This window comes from Corvus cornix, chromosome 10 (genome assembly GCF_000738735.6).
Source record: "Corvus cornix cornix isolate S_Up_H32 chromosome 10, ASM73873v5, whole genome shotgun sequence".
Lineage (NCBI taxonomy): Eukaryota > Metazoa > Chordata > Aves > Passeriformes > Corvidae > Corvus > Corvus cornix.
In genome coordinates this window covers 10,383,960-10,400,253 of record NC_046340.1, presented here as the reverse complement: position 1 = coordinate 10,400,253, position 16,294 = coordinate 10,383,960, and the positions used below count along the sequence as shown (strand labels likewise).

Genomic DNA, 16,294 nt, shown 5'->3' with positions numbered 1-16,294 from the left:
TACCTTGATGGCAGTATACTGAGCTGTGAGATTGTTTGGAAGGATACAGTGGAAAAATGATACTAATACAACTAAGGATTTTCTCTGCTGGGTTGTGCCAGTTGGCATCCTGACAGAAAAAGACACAAACATGTTGCAGAAGAACCCCCCCCAAGCATCTTTACTCAAAGAAATTACATCTGTATCTAATTCAGAGGAAAATAACATACTTTATGTGAAAACACTGTCCACTGTTCCGCTGCCAAGCCAAGACACGCATCCTGTACAGTGATCCGAATCTCCCATTCTTTGTCATTCAGTTACATACAGAAATTCCCTTGGGCATCCAGATGTTCCTGACACTGACATTCATGCTTAACTTCATTTGGAGCCACTGTCTTCACAGTTTAGGGAAGCGTCCCCTGAATTTTCCTGATTTGGGCAGAGCATGAGGGCAGTGAGCAATTCCCCATCTCTCTATTCTCATTTCATGAAGTTGCCTGAGGACAAACCTTTGCCTCTACCATTTTTCACTACACTGGATAAACCTCATGTATTTCAAAGGGCAACCTGTTTTCTTTCCTTACCCAAATGGAACTGTGTATTTTTCTCACATTTCTGGTTTAAAATGAGAAGCTAATGCGATCAAAGTGGATTTCAATTACAGTATTCAACCATGACTAAGTCAGCTGAGACTCTTCCCAAGCCAGGACCAACACATGTTCCTGCAGGAGCCTTCAAATTTTAGGAAAACAATTTCTTCTGTTGATTTATATAATCTCTTAAGAATCCTCATTTGATTGTAGCTGAAAACATGACTCCCATCATCCCAGGTGGAGGAAGAACACTATGGTTTGGTTTGGGTTTTGCAAAAATCTAAGCCGAAGGCGGTTTGGATCTTCTTTCATCTAATCTGAACAGCTGAGATGATCAAGGGTGGGGATGCGTGGGTGAGGAGATAAACATTCCTGCTGTGCAGTCGGTGCCTGAATGGCAAGCACTCTTATGATGGATGTCCATAAAATGAGACACCAAGGCAGAGCTGTGAAGGTCTGTGTCTGGTACTTCCAGGGGTGGGGATGGAGCAGCAGAATCACCTGAGTCCTTCTGGTCTGGTGTGGAGACGGGAAGCTGTGACTGCTCCAGGATGCTGCTCAGTGGGTTTTCATCACAAGTTCTTCCAGCGCCCTCTCCCTCTGATTCCCACAAAGCAAAAGAACTTCTTTGATTTCATTTTGCTGGAAGCCCATATCATTAAACTGAGCCAACAGATGCAGGAATTCAGCTGCCTGGAGGAAGAATGAGAAGACAGGAGTGATGTTATCATGGATGGATGTATCATGGGGTTGCAGCAGAAGCACTACTGTGGGACAAGGCTGCAGCCAGAAGATCTGGCTGGGTTGTATCACCATGACAGCAGATCAAGGGCACACATATCCCTGGTAGCACTGAAACTTCTTAAATAAGAAATACTTAATAAAGTCAGCCTCCAGCTTCACTTATTCCTTATAACGTTTATATCAATTCCATGCAGTGTTTGTTGGTATTATAAAGAGAGCAGGGAATGGCAGTGAGCACAGCTGGAATTCATTTGTCCTGCTCCCCGCCTTGCTCGGGCTGGGCCCCAGTGCCACAACACCAGAGCTGCGTCCCCAATAAATAAACCCCTCCCCAACACCAAGACCCGGGCGCCCTCCCACTGCCACTGCCCTAGGGAGCTCCACGGCAATCCTACAGGCATCGGCATCCCAGCAAACAGTGCCAGGCCAGATTTCATGCAGTTCTATCTCCCCAGACTCTTCATTACCCCCAGGAGGAGACTGATGATGGAGACAAATGCCCAGTTCTCCATGATTCTCCTCCATGGGGGTAGAAGGGAGAGCTGGCAGGGCAGGAGAGAGCATGAGTGCTGGTGGGCTTAGGACAGGGGACTCCCTGTCCAGGAGCTGAGTGAGCATTGTGCTGCACAACAGGGTGAGAGGAAGGGTGGAGAAGAGTGAAGGAGCAGGTGTCCTCCCCCAGGGGTCCTTATGGTGACACTGCCCCAGAGGTCTGAACCTCCACGAGGCTGCAGGAGGGGCTGTGGAGGCAGAGGGAAGCATGCAGCCCACTGGAAAAGAGAGCCTGGAGGACACAGCACAAAGTGCTGGGCTGTACCATTCCATTCCGACCTTTTTCTCCGAGTACTGGAACATTTCCATGGCTTCCTCCACCTGCCCTTCCTCATAGCCCTGCTTCAGCAGCCGGTCACAGGCACCCAGGTAGCTCAGGAACTGCAGGGGAAGACAGTCAGGTTAATCCAGCCTTGCAGGCATGGGGAGCAACGCCAGTCAGGAGCCCTTTTGCCACCTCCCAGGGACACACCATGAGGGGGACATGAGCCACCACCATCCTGCTGGTTCCCATCTAATGTTCAGCCAGGGTGGTCTGTCTATCTGCAGGATTCCCAGTGGGAGACAACATCTTGGACTCCCTTCACCCTCCCAGGGAGGGAATGGGAACAAGGTGGAGAGAGGACAAGGAGCAAACCAGACATGTGAACATGTGAGATACAGAGCGATGGCCTCCAGGCTGCAGGGTGAGGCAGAGCCTGTCCCAGTGGGATGACTTCACTCAGCTGACCCCACATCCCTTTGATGCACCAGGGTTCAGTCATCCATGGGTTTGTTCCAGGGTCTGAGTGCAAAACTCACCCCAGGGGAGACCTGTGTGCTGTCATTACAGAAAGTAAACAGTTATTTTTGGCTTTCCTTGTTGTTCTTGGAGTGCTGACAGCACAATTCCCAGCAGCATCTTTAAAATACCATGAGAATCACTTACTGTCCAAAAACATATGAGACAGGCAATAATAAAGGAGCTATACAATAGCAGGGTGAATAAAAACATCCCACAGGTCTCTCCAAAGCTTCTTGATCCAAGGAGAAGCTGATTCATCTCTCCCCAGATCCACCAGCGCACAGACCTCCGCCCTCCCCAGCACTGCCATAGACAAGGAGAAGGACTCAGTGAAAGACCATAAAACACATGAAAAAGACAAAAAAGTCCCTCAAACATTGAGTTGATCTATTTTGGCTGAACAGTTGAGTAGGGATTTTCAGAAATACCAGCCTTAAGGAGTGCAGTAACTCAGAAAGGAGTCACTGGTCATTGGCATTCCTCACCTGATATTATTTCTCTCGTTACCAGGCTAATGACAACCCCCGATCATTGCTGTATTTTCTTCCCCTGTTGTGACAGAACAGCCGCTCACCCACAGCATAACACAGACAATCCTGGCAGCCTGGTCAAGCCCAGCATGAAATTGGTGCCTTTGTCAACTCAATGTTTTTTATCGCTAAAAATATATATATATCCTCAAGACTAAACAAAAAGATTTTTTTTAACACTGACCAGCTGCAGCCTTTGTCATGTCTCAGTTCATATGTACATTGAGGACTCCATGGATCAACGATGCATTTTGAATTTATCAATGATCATGGATCAAAATGCAATGGTGCCTTTTAGTCCATGACATCCTACATGATGAACCTCTGGCATGCTGGGGCAACTAGTCCTGCTTGAGCCTTTCAGAGAAGTTCTTCCACCAAAATTAGGAAAGCATTGCTTCTAAAGAAGGTTACAAAAGGCCTTGCCTTCTCTACCAGGGTGGGCTCTGCCAGTTTCACTTGACGCTGCAAGGAAGTTGAACAATTTTTGGCTACCATCTGATACTTCAGTCAATCCTCACAATTGAAGTAGTCATTGTCACACATCGAAACCTCTATCACCACCAAGTAACAAAGAGCACCCATGTGTCTTCTTTTTAACTTCAGCTGGAACATATTTTCCAGGAAGATTTAGACTAATTTGGTAGTTTGGTACTCATAAGAGATGCATGAAGGGTCAGGCTTTATCTTGGCTGCACTGGGCATAAATGGGAAAGATGGGAACTGCCGGTGAAGAAGGCATGAGATAGAAAGCAGACCTTGTCTTTTGGTGCAGTAATCTCTTCTCCAAGGGAATGGAAGTCCCTGTGTTTATACAGAAGGGAGCAGGCTGTACCCATTTCCATCCTTAGTAAGATGCACTCTTTCTTCGTTTTGAACCCAGCAGGTGCTACAAGACACCGTCGCATGGCTCTATGAAACAACATGGGCTGGGCTCTGCCCATCTCTCTGTGCCCACGAAGCAGAGGCAACTCCCAGAGGAATGGGAAGGACACTGGCAGCCGGCAGTGGCTGCTCGGCACCGTGCCTGCTCATGCCCTGCCAGGATCTGCTCCTGCTCCCTGGTTTGACAACCCCATGGATATCCCTCTTGCTCAGCTGTGATTAAGACCCTTCTCTCTCTGCAAGAGCTACTTGGATAATTTAGCCCTAAAATCCTCTGCTGGGATGGGCAGGTCCAGCCCCAAGTTTGCCAAGGGAATCAGAGCCAGCAGCCTCCCTCTTGTCATGGATGCTCTGAACCCACCTGGACCATTGTGACATTTGTCTGGACAAGCAGAGACATTAGGAATGAGGATGCAGCATAGCAGGCAGGGATGTACTCACATACCAGGGGTAGAAAGAGGCTGCATGTTAAATAGTTTTAATAAATTCCAGGTTATTATAGAGGGTTCCTCAGGAAAAGAGCTCTGGGAACCCACTGCAGTGCTTGTATGGATTCCCTGCTAGCTCCAACACAGAGAAGTTGTGTTTTGGAGAGAGCCCAACCAAATCTCCAAGGTATTCCCACAGTCCTGCTCTGACAGGATGAGCCATGGCAATAATCACACAAATCCAACAGCTGGGAAAAACGATGTGCAAAAAGTTTCCATGTATGGGTGCAAAATTTGTACCTCAAAAGGACATGATGCTTCACACAACAGATTGAACAGATAACAAAACCAGCCATGATTATGCGCTGAAAAGCTGAGGGCGACTCATTGCTATTTTATTACAGCAAAAGTGTAATCTCATGGAAAACCCTGTCAGCTGTGGTCTGACACCAAAGTGGAAAGCCAAGGCCATCAAAAATCCACCCCAAAGTAGACAGCCATCCCTTTCTCCATGAAAATCAAGTTTTCCTTTACCAAATTTTCTCACAGTGCTGTGCCAGCTCCACCAACCTGACTTAAGCTTTGCCTTCCAGTCTTCTGGAGGGTGAGGATGGCTTTGTGGGTGGGGTAGCCCAGGGCTATGACGGGCTCAATGAGGTCTCGCTCCTCTTGGCTCAGTGCAGAGAGCAGGTCAGCCGAGGAATCCGTCTGGGATCTGTGGGAGCTGAGAGGTCGTCCAGGCGTGGAGGCAGGGGGGAGGCAAGTGTAGGGGCTGAGGGACTGCAAGGAAAAAAGCAGATGGTCTTACTGCTCCAGGTCATGGAATGAAGTGAAACGACCCAGGTTGAGGCAATGCTTCTGAATGATGGTGGTTACCTTGCTCTCTCCAGAAGAGGAAAATTCCCATACAAGGAACATCAAATGGGCATCAAATGAGACTGGACTTAATTAAATCCAGGCTCAGCTATAGATACAGGTCAGAGAAGATACAGGTCAGCTCAGGCTGGGTGTTGTACAAATACACAGGTGTTTAATCTTTCCTTAAATACTCCATGTCAAATGCAAATGCATATAAATAACCTGGTCATTTATGTGTCTGATGGCTTTATCGCAGGTTTTCAGTAATTCATCTCCTAAATCTCTCAAGCAGCTGGATTAGATGCAATTTCTTAAAAGCAGGGTGCAATTCAGATTTAAGGTGACAGAGTATTATTTACTCCATCCTTTCACATCACTGTCTCTATCACTAAATGATCTGTATTTCTAGTAGGACTATGAAGTCCATAGTTTCCCAGAAAAGACATAATGACTGTAAGGGAACATTTCCCTATAAACCCCACTTATATCTGTTAGAAGGGAATAACATAGCAAAAAGAGAACAAAACCCCCATATTTCACTCTTTTTTTAGTGATTCAATTGAAAATCAGATTAGACCCTGCTTGGGAAAAACACAGATGTTTTGGTCAGAGCAAGTAAATGTGCACCCAGAAAGCTTCTTTCAACCTCAGTGAGAAAAATCAAACCCTTTCTTCACTTCTTGTGAAAACTTCAGCAATTCCTCATGGGTCCAGTGTTTCCAAAGCCCCATTTTGGTTCCTTTTTCTGGCCAGCCCCCACCAAATGAGACCAATTCGATGCCTTCCACCTCCCTCCTCTCACAGCAATGAACAAAGGGCCAGCAAAGGAAGCTGCTCACCGGTACTGTGGGCTTGTGCTGCTTGATGGGAGGGATTGGCGCCGCTGTGGCTGGCGGAGTTGGCAACTGGGACATGTGCGGACCTGGCCCATACTTGACGCTGCAATTGGTGCCAGGACACTGGGGGAGCAGCCGTGGCACCGGGATCCCCCTGCTCCCTGTGGCAGCTCTGTTCAAAGGATGCACCAAAGCAGCCAGCTTCCTCCTGGCGGCTTCCAGCTCGTTCTTCATGTTGTTAAATATCACCATGGATCTTCTCTGCTTGCTGGGGTCTGGGCTGGCTGGGCTGTGGATATTGTTCTCTGGTGAGGGCTCCAGCCAGCCAGGCGATGTCTTTGGTCGGGTCTGGTAAAAGCCGGGACGTGAAGACACACTTCTCCCAGAGCTTCTCCTCCTGGAGAGGAGCCTCTCATCCTTGTCATTCTCTTCCCAAGAGGTTGAGGAGTACTCATCATCCGAGTACTCACCCTCCTCTGAGTGCCAGGTGTCACTCTCAGTGTCGGACAGGGCCGCCCTGCCCTTGGCATGCCCGTAGGAGCTGTCGGCTGCGCTCAGGCTGACGGAGCGCCGCACTGCCCCGTCCCGACCTCGCCCCCCGTAGGTGTCAGTGGGGTCCACCAGCAGCAGCCAGCATGGGGGAGCTGTGGGGACGACTTCGGAAGTGACCCGATGCCGGGAGGTTTGCTGCTGAGAGGCCACCTCCACCCAGTACAGCACTTTCCTTTCCAGTGAGAAGTCGTGCTGTGAAAGAGCGAGAGCAAGCTGGTGAGGACATGTGAAACCAGACCACGTGGCATGGAGCAAACCATGAACTCCACAAGGCATCTTAAGGCTGCAGCCTTCCCATATCAGCTTCTATTTCCCTGAACATTAGGGTTGGCTGTAGGATTGGGCAGTGCCAGCCTCATCTCTATAGGGAATCCCCAAATTTATACTTGAAAACAGTCTATCTATTAAGTCATTACTATTGTGAGTTGCACCTACAATTCTTTGGAAAAGTGTTTTATGCTTGGAGGTGTTTGTGTCACTTTGACTGCTGTGGAAGGTAGGAGGGTGCAGACAGAAGTGGGCATCCCGTTTTAGACACCTGCAGAGAGGCACTGCATTCAGCCATAGGCTGCCCCCAGGATGGTGGCAGAGCTCGTTTGTGACCCTCAGCAACAGTGCTTGGCAGAGATACTTCAGGCACATGGGCCAGGGAAGATGCCACCTCGGGCAGAAGCAGAACCAGCCACGGGATTCTCTAGTGGCGCCAGGGGCTCGGCTGGTCCCCAAACAGAGTTGTCATTTCCACATAGTTCAGCTTAAAATATAAGTGTGTTTGTGACTGAAATCTGAGGGTTTTCTTGGAACAAACAAGTCTTGCCCGTCCCAGAGCTCTCCAAACAAGGTCTCCTCCTGACAGGCAGGCAAGTACATTCAGAGCCCAGGAATGCTGTTTTTACTGCTCCTGCCACTTGGGTCAGTTGTGGACCCAAATCAGCCTCCCGGAGGAAAACACCCCCACATCCCTCCAGAAGGATCAGCCTGAACCAGCAGCACAATGACTTGGCCTCAGAGGGGAGCACCAAATCATCTCCAAGTAGGGAGAAACACGGGGTATTTTTATATCTATTTTTATATTTATATATATTTATATATTTATATATATATATATATAAATAGATATATGCTGCCGGCACAGGTAGTGTTGCCTGGTTATAGCTGGTAGATTTATTGGTAAATATGTAATAGATATTATTAATAAAAGAGACAGTGGTAACTCCAGAGTAGAAAACAACCCTGAAGCAGAGCCTGAAGTTTGTCCTCCTATCCCAGAAAGACCTAACCCTCCTGATTGGAAAGGATTTTAAAAAGCAACCCCAAACCAACCCCATTGTCACCGCCACACACCACAAATCATCCTCACCTCCTCCCAATACTGCTGCAAACCAGACAGTGAAGAGGAGATCAGTTAGGAGGTTTCCCTTCCCTTCTTTCGTAAGAGAACACTGCTGACATCCCTTTGAGCATCCCCCAGCAGTGACCCGGGTGTGGACTCACCATGGTGCTCATGAGGATGTCAGTGCAGTCGGGGACCTCAATGTCTGGGGCAGTGATTAAAGTGATTTCTCCCTCTGAGTCCCCATCGAGGCTCATGGCCATCCGGAAGGGAACTTCATCCAGGTAGTTCATTGGTGCTGCCTGATTTCTTGCTGCCGGGAGGGAAACAAAAACTGTAAAAGGAAGGACTAGCATCTCTTAAGTTGGGTGGAAGGAGAGAAAGATGAGCTATTTCAAGCGCCAGCTGGGTAAAAACAGATTGGCAAAATCTTAATTACTGACAGCAGGAAGCTTTGTCTGAACTAACCTTTGCTATTCTCAACTTGAGCCAGCAGGACCTGACCAAGTTTATGGCTTCGTTTGGCAGAGACCCTGGGCATTTTTCTCCTCCATACCCACCCTGCTGCTTCCCATCCCTCCTGTCTCTCCCTCTCCCTCTGGTGCCATCGCACGGTCCCTTCCCCAAGCTGGGGACAGATTGAGCACTTATTACAGTCATAGAGGGAGAAAGCACACCCAAGGAGGACAGCTTGCAGGTCTCCCCTGTCTGTGCAACCTGTGGTGATAGAGCTCATGCACACAGCCTCGTGTTGCTAAGCCACCACATGCAGCATCCCAAGGGAGCTGGGGTGAGGGCATCCCTTCTGGCAGCAGCCAACTGGGAGCCAGGCAAGGAGGCTGGTGCATCAGGCAAGCTTGGGAATTAGGGGGATGTCAAACAAGCCATTTTTAAGATTAGCTTTCAGGAACCATGCATTTATTTTAAGTGTGGTGATGGTTTTAGATCAGGAATTGCAGGGGAGAGAAAAATTGCTGGTGAACTGGGAATGGTGTCAGGGAAAATATTACTGCAGTAGTGTTGCCATCAGGTGTCTATAAATGTCTCAGTTTAGTAAAAAGCCATTACTTGCTGCATGAAGCCTCAAGCTTTCAGCTTCCCAGTGATGACAGTGTGTAAAATAATTTCTTTTATAAATTATAAACTGTTAGGAGCTGGTAGCCAGTCTTCCACCGAGTTCTGGTACTGGCAGTATGTGCCTGCTCATCCCAAAGTCCTCAGCACTCATCCTCAGGTCACACAGTAAATATGTATGTGACATCCCTAAGTGCTTTTCCCAATCACTTTTTTCCTTTAAAAACAAACAGCTTCTATGACAACAAGGATAAACATACCACTAAAAGAAAATATGCAGAAGAATATACACAAGAATGACAAAACTGCCTGTTTAATGCAAAAATGAGAGTCTGTAATGGGAGATGGGGTTCAGGGTAGTTTCCTGTGTTGGCAAAGGACTCAAAAAGAGCTTGCAGGCCAGAGAAAGTGACACACACAGTCAACATGTACAATCACTCGGTGCAACTCAGCTGGCTGTACCAGAATGACAACAGGGCTGTCACTTTGCCTGCTTACGCCAGGAGCCTTTAATAGCTCTGCACAAGCAGAACCCCTAACGAGCTTTCTGCTCCTGCACATGTCCTGCCACTAACATGCGACACAGGCAACGTGTTGGGATCCCACATGGAGCCAGGCCATCTGCTCAGCTTAAGAGGGCTCAGCCTATGGAACAATCCACGTCAGCACTGGCAAAGGTGACACCTGAAAACATCTGTAAGCAAAGCCACCTTCCCTCAGCTTTTTGCTACTCCTCGAGCAGCTCCTGCATGCAAGGGGGACAGACCTTCCCTGCAGCTTGGGCTGTAAACCGGCTCTTCTCAAAATCCCAGGGTGCTGAGGAAAGGAGTGTCTCAGCATCTGTCACCCAGAATGCCTCCACTCAGGTTCAAATTGTACTTCAAGGGATTGGGATGGGTAGTGTGTGTGTCTGAAGCCACAATTAAGAAATATATGAGGAGATGATGGTACTGTACTTTGCTGTATTTCACTGCATAAATACTGTGCTCTAAGAGAGGTTCCCACAAGTGTTAATTCCCAAAACCACAGTTTAGAAAACAAGAAGTACTTTGGGGCAGGAGCAATGACAACAAAAATGCTACAAGAAAAGGATAAAAGAGGGTCAGTTATAAACACCGACTCCCACCAGAAGGGAACTCCTACAAGGGCTCTGACCTCATCTTCTCCACACCAGTCCTGCCCACCTCCACACTGCAGACACCAACCAGTGCACACCAGTTCACATCAGGAAGAGGATGTGCCTAAACAGCAGGAGAAACCTGACCTGCACCAGGACCAGGGGAGGAATAGGATACAAATGAGGCTTGGAAACTCACAGCCAACCCCTCTCAGAAGTGGGCTACACTAAGTTCTTAAAACCAGTGGGAAATATTATACTCAGAAAAACAGGAATCAAGTCTGAACATGCTTTTTAATTAACACCCTGTGCCCATGTATTTTATGAGTTGAGATTTTAAACATTCCTCCCCATGTGTGGCTTCAACAACTTCCTCACTAAAGCTATTAAACATTTTAATGCAGATGTTGCTAGACAGGAGCAAATACACAGAACAAACCACAGAACACACCTAAAGGTAGATCCTCCCCTGGCATTTTCAAGCCCTATGTTTATTAGCAATATGAAGCTGTCCTTACCATCAGATGAACTCATGGAGCTCTCCTCGCACAGCACAAGGGAGAACACGGCTGCTTCTTTTCTGCCTCCTTATCTACTGCTCAGCTCTTTAAATTCCTGCAGTGTCAGACAAGCAGCTGACTTGGACAGCTTTAAGATAATCATAGCTTAAGTGGTTGGCCTGTTCCATCAGACATGCTGATGGTATAAGGAGCCTAATTGTTGAAGCAGAGCATCCTCTGGTCACTAAGCTGCCTGAACTGAAACTGTTGGGTTTGTATTGGTTTTATGCAGTTTTTTTATTTTTATATTTGAACTTGTGTGTTTTCATCAGGGAAGACTCCCCAGGATCGGCCTTGGGTCTGGAGTAATGAGATGCTGGAAGTGACATTAGGGATGGGAGGATGTAGGGAAGAGCAAATCAGAATGACACCTGCAGAGGACTTCATGGCAATCTGTATTTTGGGGTGCTACAGGTGAGCAAAAACTGCAAACTTCTGCACTCATATTCTATCAGAAACTACTAGTTCACGTCTCTTACTGACAGAAACCAGTGCAAAGGTTCAGCGAGGACACTACTAACATTACACCTAAAGCTCAAGTATTGAATTTAGGCAATGACGTGCATGAATTACGCACTGTTGTGACGCCAAGAGGCAAAGCACTGGAGAGATTAATTTGATTCCCACACATTGGGGCTAAGCAAGAATAAGGACTGCAGCTCTGGAAAGGTGCCACAGCAATCTGCGTACAACAGCAAAGCTCCAAATCCATATGGCCCATCACAGTTACAAGAAAACTGTCCAGAACATGGAAAGCTTTGACATCAGATGCCTCTGTCACCTTGCAGGAGGGGGAAGTTCCTTCACACAAACCTTTTCCCAACAATTCTCTCCTCGTTGGAGTTGTATTTGATGCAAAGTACTCAAACAAATCTCTCCCCCAGCATGAAAATGCTTTAAACAAAAAACCAAAAATCCCTTTTTCTCTATTTGTTCTACACAAAAAAAACCAACTTACAAAATAAAGCTGTGGTTTTTAATCAAATACTATAGACGTGATGTGTCCCTATACAAAAATATCTACATAGGCAAAACACTTGCAGTAGGTTAGACATCAGATTTTATTAGGTTTTTTTCCAGCAGGCTTATTCATCAAATTTTATTTATTCGCATGGCTATCGGACCTATTTCACCACAACTGGGAATTTTTTCCATGTTTTGGTATCAGTTTTAGTCCACAAAAGTAAAATAGCAGCAGCTGCTTTACTCAACCTTGAAAAACCCTGTCTTGTTTGTACTTCAGGATTCGTTTAAACTTGTAATAGGTTTGTCTCTACACCCAAAAATACAGGAACTATTTTGACAGTGATGCTTGACATGTTTAAGAAGAAAAACATGTTTACTAATGATCTCGTCTTATTTTTTTTAATTTCTTCATTTCTGAAGTTTTTCATCATCCTTTATAAAGACAAAAGCCACTAAAAATGGGATATTAGTACTGGCACAAATACCACTATCAGCAGTGTTCCTTTATTAAGATTGAGATTTAACAAGAACTTGCAGGAGGATTGTAATTCCACACCATGAGAAGCCTGGCAGCTCTGGGCTTGCTCAGCTAATTCCCTGCACAGTCAATCAGCAAAAACAATTCTTAAACTTTTTTTCAAGACGTTCCAGTAAAGACATTCCAGTACCTGGCTGCCGAAAGAGAGGACGAGACTTCCTCTTTGGACCCTCTCATATTTACACATGTAATTATAACAAAGCAGTCCTCCAAAGTTAAAATAATTTATAACTAAATTATCTGACAGCAGTGGCCCAAGTGTCATTGGTGGGGAGACTTGGGAGAACCCATCCTGGAGGGATGCAGCTTCCTTCGGGGTGGTCAGCTGGCACCAAGTACTGATCCCATTCATGCCTTTAACAGAGAGAGCATTGTTTGAGAGGAGAGCTGGGATTTATTTGGTGGTAAGATTTATTATATACCCACATAGATGTTACTGATCAACACAAAACCCTCTATAATTTTACTCTTAAACTTGTTTTTCAAAAGACAAATGTGAAAATTCAATGTTCTGGTGTTAAATGGAATGATCATGCATGGAAGTGCACTCTGCCTCACATGAGCATCTGTTGGATATGACTCAAGCAAGAAACTTGAAAAAAAACAGAACAATCCATTGCATAACCATATTTGGAAGCTGACAAACCAAAAGGGGCATTGAATTTATAATTGCAAAAAACACTGTTTGTCATCTCTGATAATAAAATTCTTTCTTTGGTTTTACCTGATCTGGATTAGAGCTGCTACAGAATGTTCAGCTTGTAAGTAGTAGTCTCTGAAAGGCTGCAGTAGATGGGCAAGCGGGAATTCAGCTGTGAAAACACAGACACAGAAACTGTTTAATAATCCGGAAAACCCTTCCATTCTAGTGAGTCTCAGAAGCCCCAGATTTGCCAAATCATTTGCTACAGCCTAGCTGTAACCTGAAATCAGGTCCCTAGATAATATATGAAGGACTGTTTACATGTTACACATCTCCTGGTCCGTACCACAGCTGTCAGAGGAAAGCCAAGACTAGCAAAACTTTTCCTGACTCCACCCTCTAAATACAGGGAACATACGGACACTGAATCTTTACAGATTACCTGAGTCACACTTACCAAACCAGCAGAATAAAGCACCTATTGGGTTCTGGAAGTCTTCAATCTATTCTTTTTATTCTCACTTCAGTTTAATCTACAATCTCTTCTTGCAAAACATAATGAAACCAGCTTGAGATGTACTGCAGTCCATGTCAAAGAGCTCAACAGTTCCTCTTACACCACAGGTGTTAACAGCATTATGTTTATCCCTCGTTCTCAGACCATAAATTACTCCAGTGGATGATCCCTTTCTCAACCAGATCTGTGCCTGCATTTCAAATCCAGTGTCTGTGAGATGGGGATGTGGTACAGAAAAACACTGTTAAGAACAGCATGCAAAATTTACCTGGATCCCCAAACAGCTTGGAATCCATTTCCAGTTTCTGCTGTAGTAGTTTTTCCCTTTCCTTCTTCTGTTTCTTTTCCATTTCCCTCTTCCTTTCCTCCTCCTGTTCTCCCTCCAGCATAACCCTTAATGCTCTTTCCTCAGCTTCATACAGTTCTGTGCGAGTTTTGAGCAATGTTTTGAGACTCTCCACCTGATTTTCAAATGCTTCATCTGCTGAGGGGGGTGGACAGACACCTGAACAGAAAGAAAAGTGATTTTAAGTTTTCATATTCAGAAGGGGGTTTGTTACCTGACTTGAGAGCAGAGCTGGCAGAATCTCAGAGGAACATGATCTTAACCTTGTTAACAGATGGAATTCTTACTGCAATAATCCTTCTTCTAGAAAGTGCTTGGAAACATAGGAACACAAACACTGAATTCAGCATTTTGTACCTATTCTTGTAATTAAAATCACAATAAAGGGACAGCTTTTTGAAGCTGCACCTTGTTAGTCAGCACAGGGCACCCTCATCTTATTTCCTGCGTGTGCAATTTAAAAAGTTTGGATCAATCTTGTAATTAACCTTTCCTGGCAGCAGCCTCTTTCCTCAGTTTCCGAAGCTTTTCCAACCCACGCAGGATGTCCATCATCCTCTTTGTGTCCGCTTGCTTCTTCCGGACTTCAGACAGGACACTGTCAGCAGCAGCCTTCAGCTCTCGTTCCTATGAAAGGAAGGAAAAAACAGACAAGATGCGTGAAATATTCCTTGAAGACAAGAATCAAATGGTATTTTCAGAGATTAGCAAAGCACCAGAGAGCAGAGTGACTTCATAGTAATAGCAGTAAGTCAAGTCAACCATCCAGCCTTGCCTTTTTATGAAAAAAAGGTCAAAACACCACAGAGTTCAGAAAACAAAAAAGAATGCCGTGGGACTCATACATTTGGGCTGAATCATGGAATTGTTAAAGCTGGAAAAGATCATCAAGTCCAACTGTCAAGCCAGCAGCACCACAATGTTCACCACTAAACCATGTCCTCAAGTGCCACATCCAGACATTTTTGAACACTTCCTAGATGGTTTATGAATTGTGAAAGCCTGAGAGCCTTTAACCACAGAAATTTAGGGAAAATATCTAACAATAAACAGAAACCATCCCAGTTCCACAGTTCTGCAATTAAAGACCATTAACCTGCCATAGTCTGACCACAAACCCTTCCCCAGCAGCTGCTCTGGACCATCCCAGCAGCAAACCAGCAGAAAGGGAGCTCTTTAGCCAAAAACTAACAGAAAGGTGCCTACAGCACTTCCCAACGAGTCTAATTTGAGGTGGGTTTTTTTGCTTTGGAGATGTTTTACTTCCTGATGAGATCAAAAAGCTTGCAAACCACAAGCTTTAGAAGGATGAAAGCAGGAGGCAAGGCTGATGGATACTGAAACAGCACTGACCACCACAGGGTAGCTGTGAGCTGTATGGGTAGGCTGAAACTGGGAACCAGAGAGGAAAACCTCCAAGAGTTCAGAAACAACTTAAACCCCAATTTCATGTCAAGGCCTAGAATATGAGGGCAAAACCGAGCTGCTCAAGACTTCTAAGGAAGAAGCAGGACTGCAGGCCTTGGAAACAGCACACCTCTCAGCATACTGAAATCATGCAGCACCTCGATGGCACCCACTGAAGCGCAGCGGTCAAAGCCAGGTGCGGGACAGGCACAGCTCGCCGTGACTCCGTTACCGGCAGGTCAACCCCGCTCCACCGCGCTGTCCTGGAGCCCCGAGGAGAGGCAGGACCAGGCGCTCAGGACCGTACCCGGTTCTTTTCCTCCACCTCCTGGATGCACTTAGCCCGCCACTGGTCGATCTTGGCCTCCCGCTCGGCAGCCCGGGCCGCCTCCTCCTCCTTGGCCGCCCTGGCTTCGTGCTTCCTCCGCTGCAGGCGCAGCCTCTTCTTCCTCGCCCTCTCGGCCTTCCTGCGCAGCGCCTCGCCGTAGCCGGGCTCCCGCAAGGGCCGCACGACCTCCCGCAGCTCCCGCAGCGCCGCCTCCGCCTCCTCCCGCGTCCGGGCCCAGCCCGGTTCGTCGCCCTCGTCCTCGCTGCGTCGCAGGGCCCGGCAGAGCGCCGTCAGCCGGGCCACCCGCCCCAGCGCCGCCACCGCCACGGCCCGGGCGCTGCTGGGGCTGGCGGCGGCGGGCGGCGGTGGCGGCGAGGGAGCGGCGTGGCGGCGGCCCAAGAACTGCGACAGCCACAGCTCATCCTGCTGCCGCTGCACCGCCTCCTCCTCGGCCGGTGCCCGCGGCGGGGCCGCCGCTAAGTAAGGGACGCCCGGCGGGAAGCGCGGTCCCCCCTCACCCGCAGGCGGCGGCGGCGGCAAGAAGAAAGGCGGGGGTGCCACCGGCCCCACCGCGAAGGGCGCTGGGCGGACGGTGGGGCCAGGGAAGGGCGGTGGGAAAGCGCGGAACGGCGGCGGGAGGCGGGCGGGGAACGGCGGCGGCTGCGCCATGATCCCGCCACAACCCTCAGCGCGCCGCCATGATGCACCTCAGCTCCCGCCT

The 16,294-nt window shown here is 47.5% G+C and overlaps 2 protein-coding genes across 2 annotated transcripts; both read right to left on the bottom strand.

Annotated features, from left to right (window-relative positions):
- Positions 1-133: 133 nt before the first annotated feature.
- On the bottom strand, positions 134-11,014 carry UBAP1L (ubiquitin associated protein 1 like). Its single transcript, XM_019280816.2, has 6 exons — positions 10,787-11,014; positions 8,239-8,390; positions 6,196-6,936; positions 5,069-5,278; positions 2,151-2,252; positions 134-1,268 (listed from the first exon to the last, which is right to left on the bottom strand). Exons 1-6 carry the CDS (start codon positions 10,800-10,802, stop codon positions 1,134-1,136), a joined length of 1,356 nt encoding a protein of 451 aa, XP_019136361.1. The 5' UTR covers positions 10,803-11,014; the 3' UTR covers positions 134-1,133.
- An 851-nt stretch (positions 11,015-11,865) lies between these two features.
- Positions 11,866-16,293, bottom strand: PDCD7 (programmed cell death 7). The gene is made up of 5 exons (XM_039557754.1): positions 15,553-16,293; positions 14,327-14,465; positions 13,761-13,997; positions 13,057-13,144; positions 11,866-12,686 (listed from the first exon to the last, which is right to left on the bottom strand). Exons 1-5 carry the CDS (start codon positions 16,240-16,242, stop codon positions 12,569-12,571), a joined length of 1,272 nt encoding a protein of 423 aa, XP_039413688.1. The 5' UTR covers positions 16,243-16,293; the 3' UTR covers positions 11,866-12,568.
- Position 16,294: the final 1 nt, after the last annotated feature.

Excerpts from the sequence above, each read along its gene's own strand:
- UBAP1L (XM_019280816.2), bottom strand. Across the intron at positions 6,937-8,238 it reads ACATCCTCATGAGCACCATG|CACGACTTCTCACTGGAAAG; the intron begins GTGAGTCCACAC and ends GCTCTTTCACAG. Across the intron at positions 1,269-2,150 it reads TCCAGTACTCGGAGAAAAAG|GCAGCTGAATTCCTGCATCT; the intron begins GTCGGAATGGAA and ends TTCTTCCTCCAG.
- PDCD7 (XM_039557754.1), bottom strand. The coding sequence starts at position 16,242 with ATGGCGCAGCCGCCGCCGTTCCCCGCCCGCCTCCCGCCGCCGTTCCGC. Across the intron at positions 13,145-13,760 it reads CAAGCTGTTTGGGGATCCAG|CTGAATTCCCGCTTGCCCAT; the intron begins GTAAATTTTGCA and ends GTGTTTTCACAG. Across the intron at positions 12,687-13,056 it reads GCAGCTCTAATCCAGATCAG|GCATGAATGGGATCAGTACT; the intron begins GTAAAACCAAAG and ends TCTCTGTTAAAG.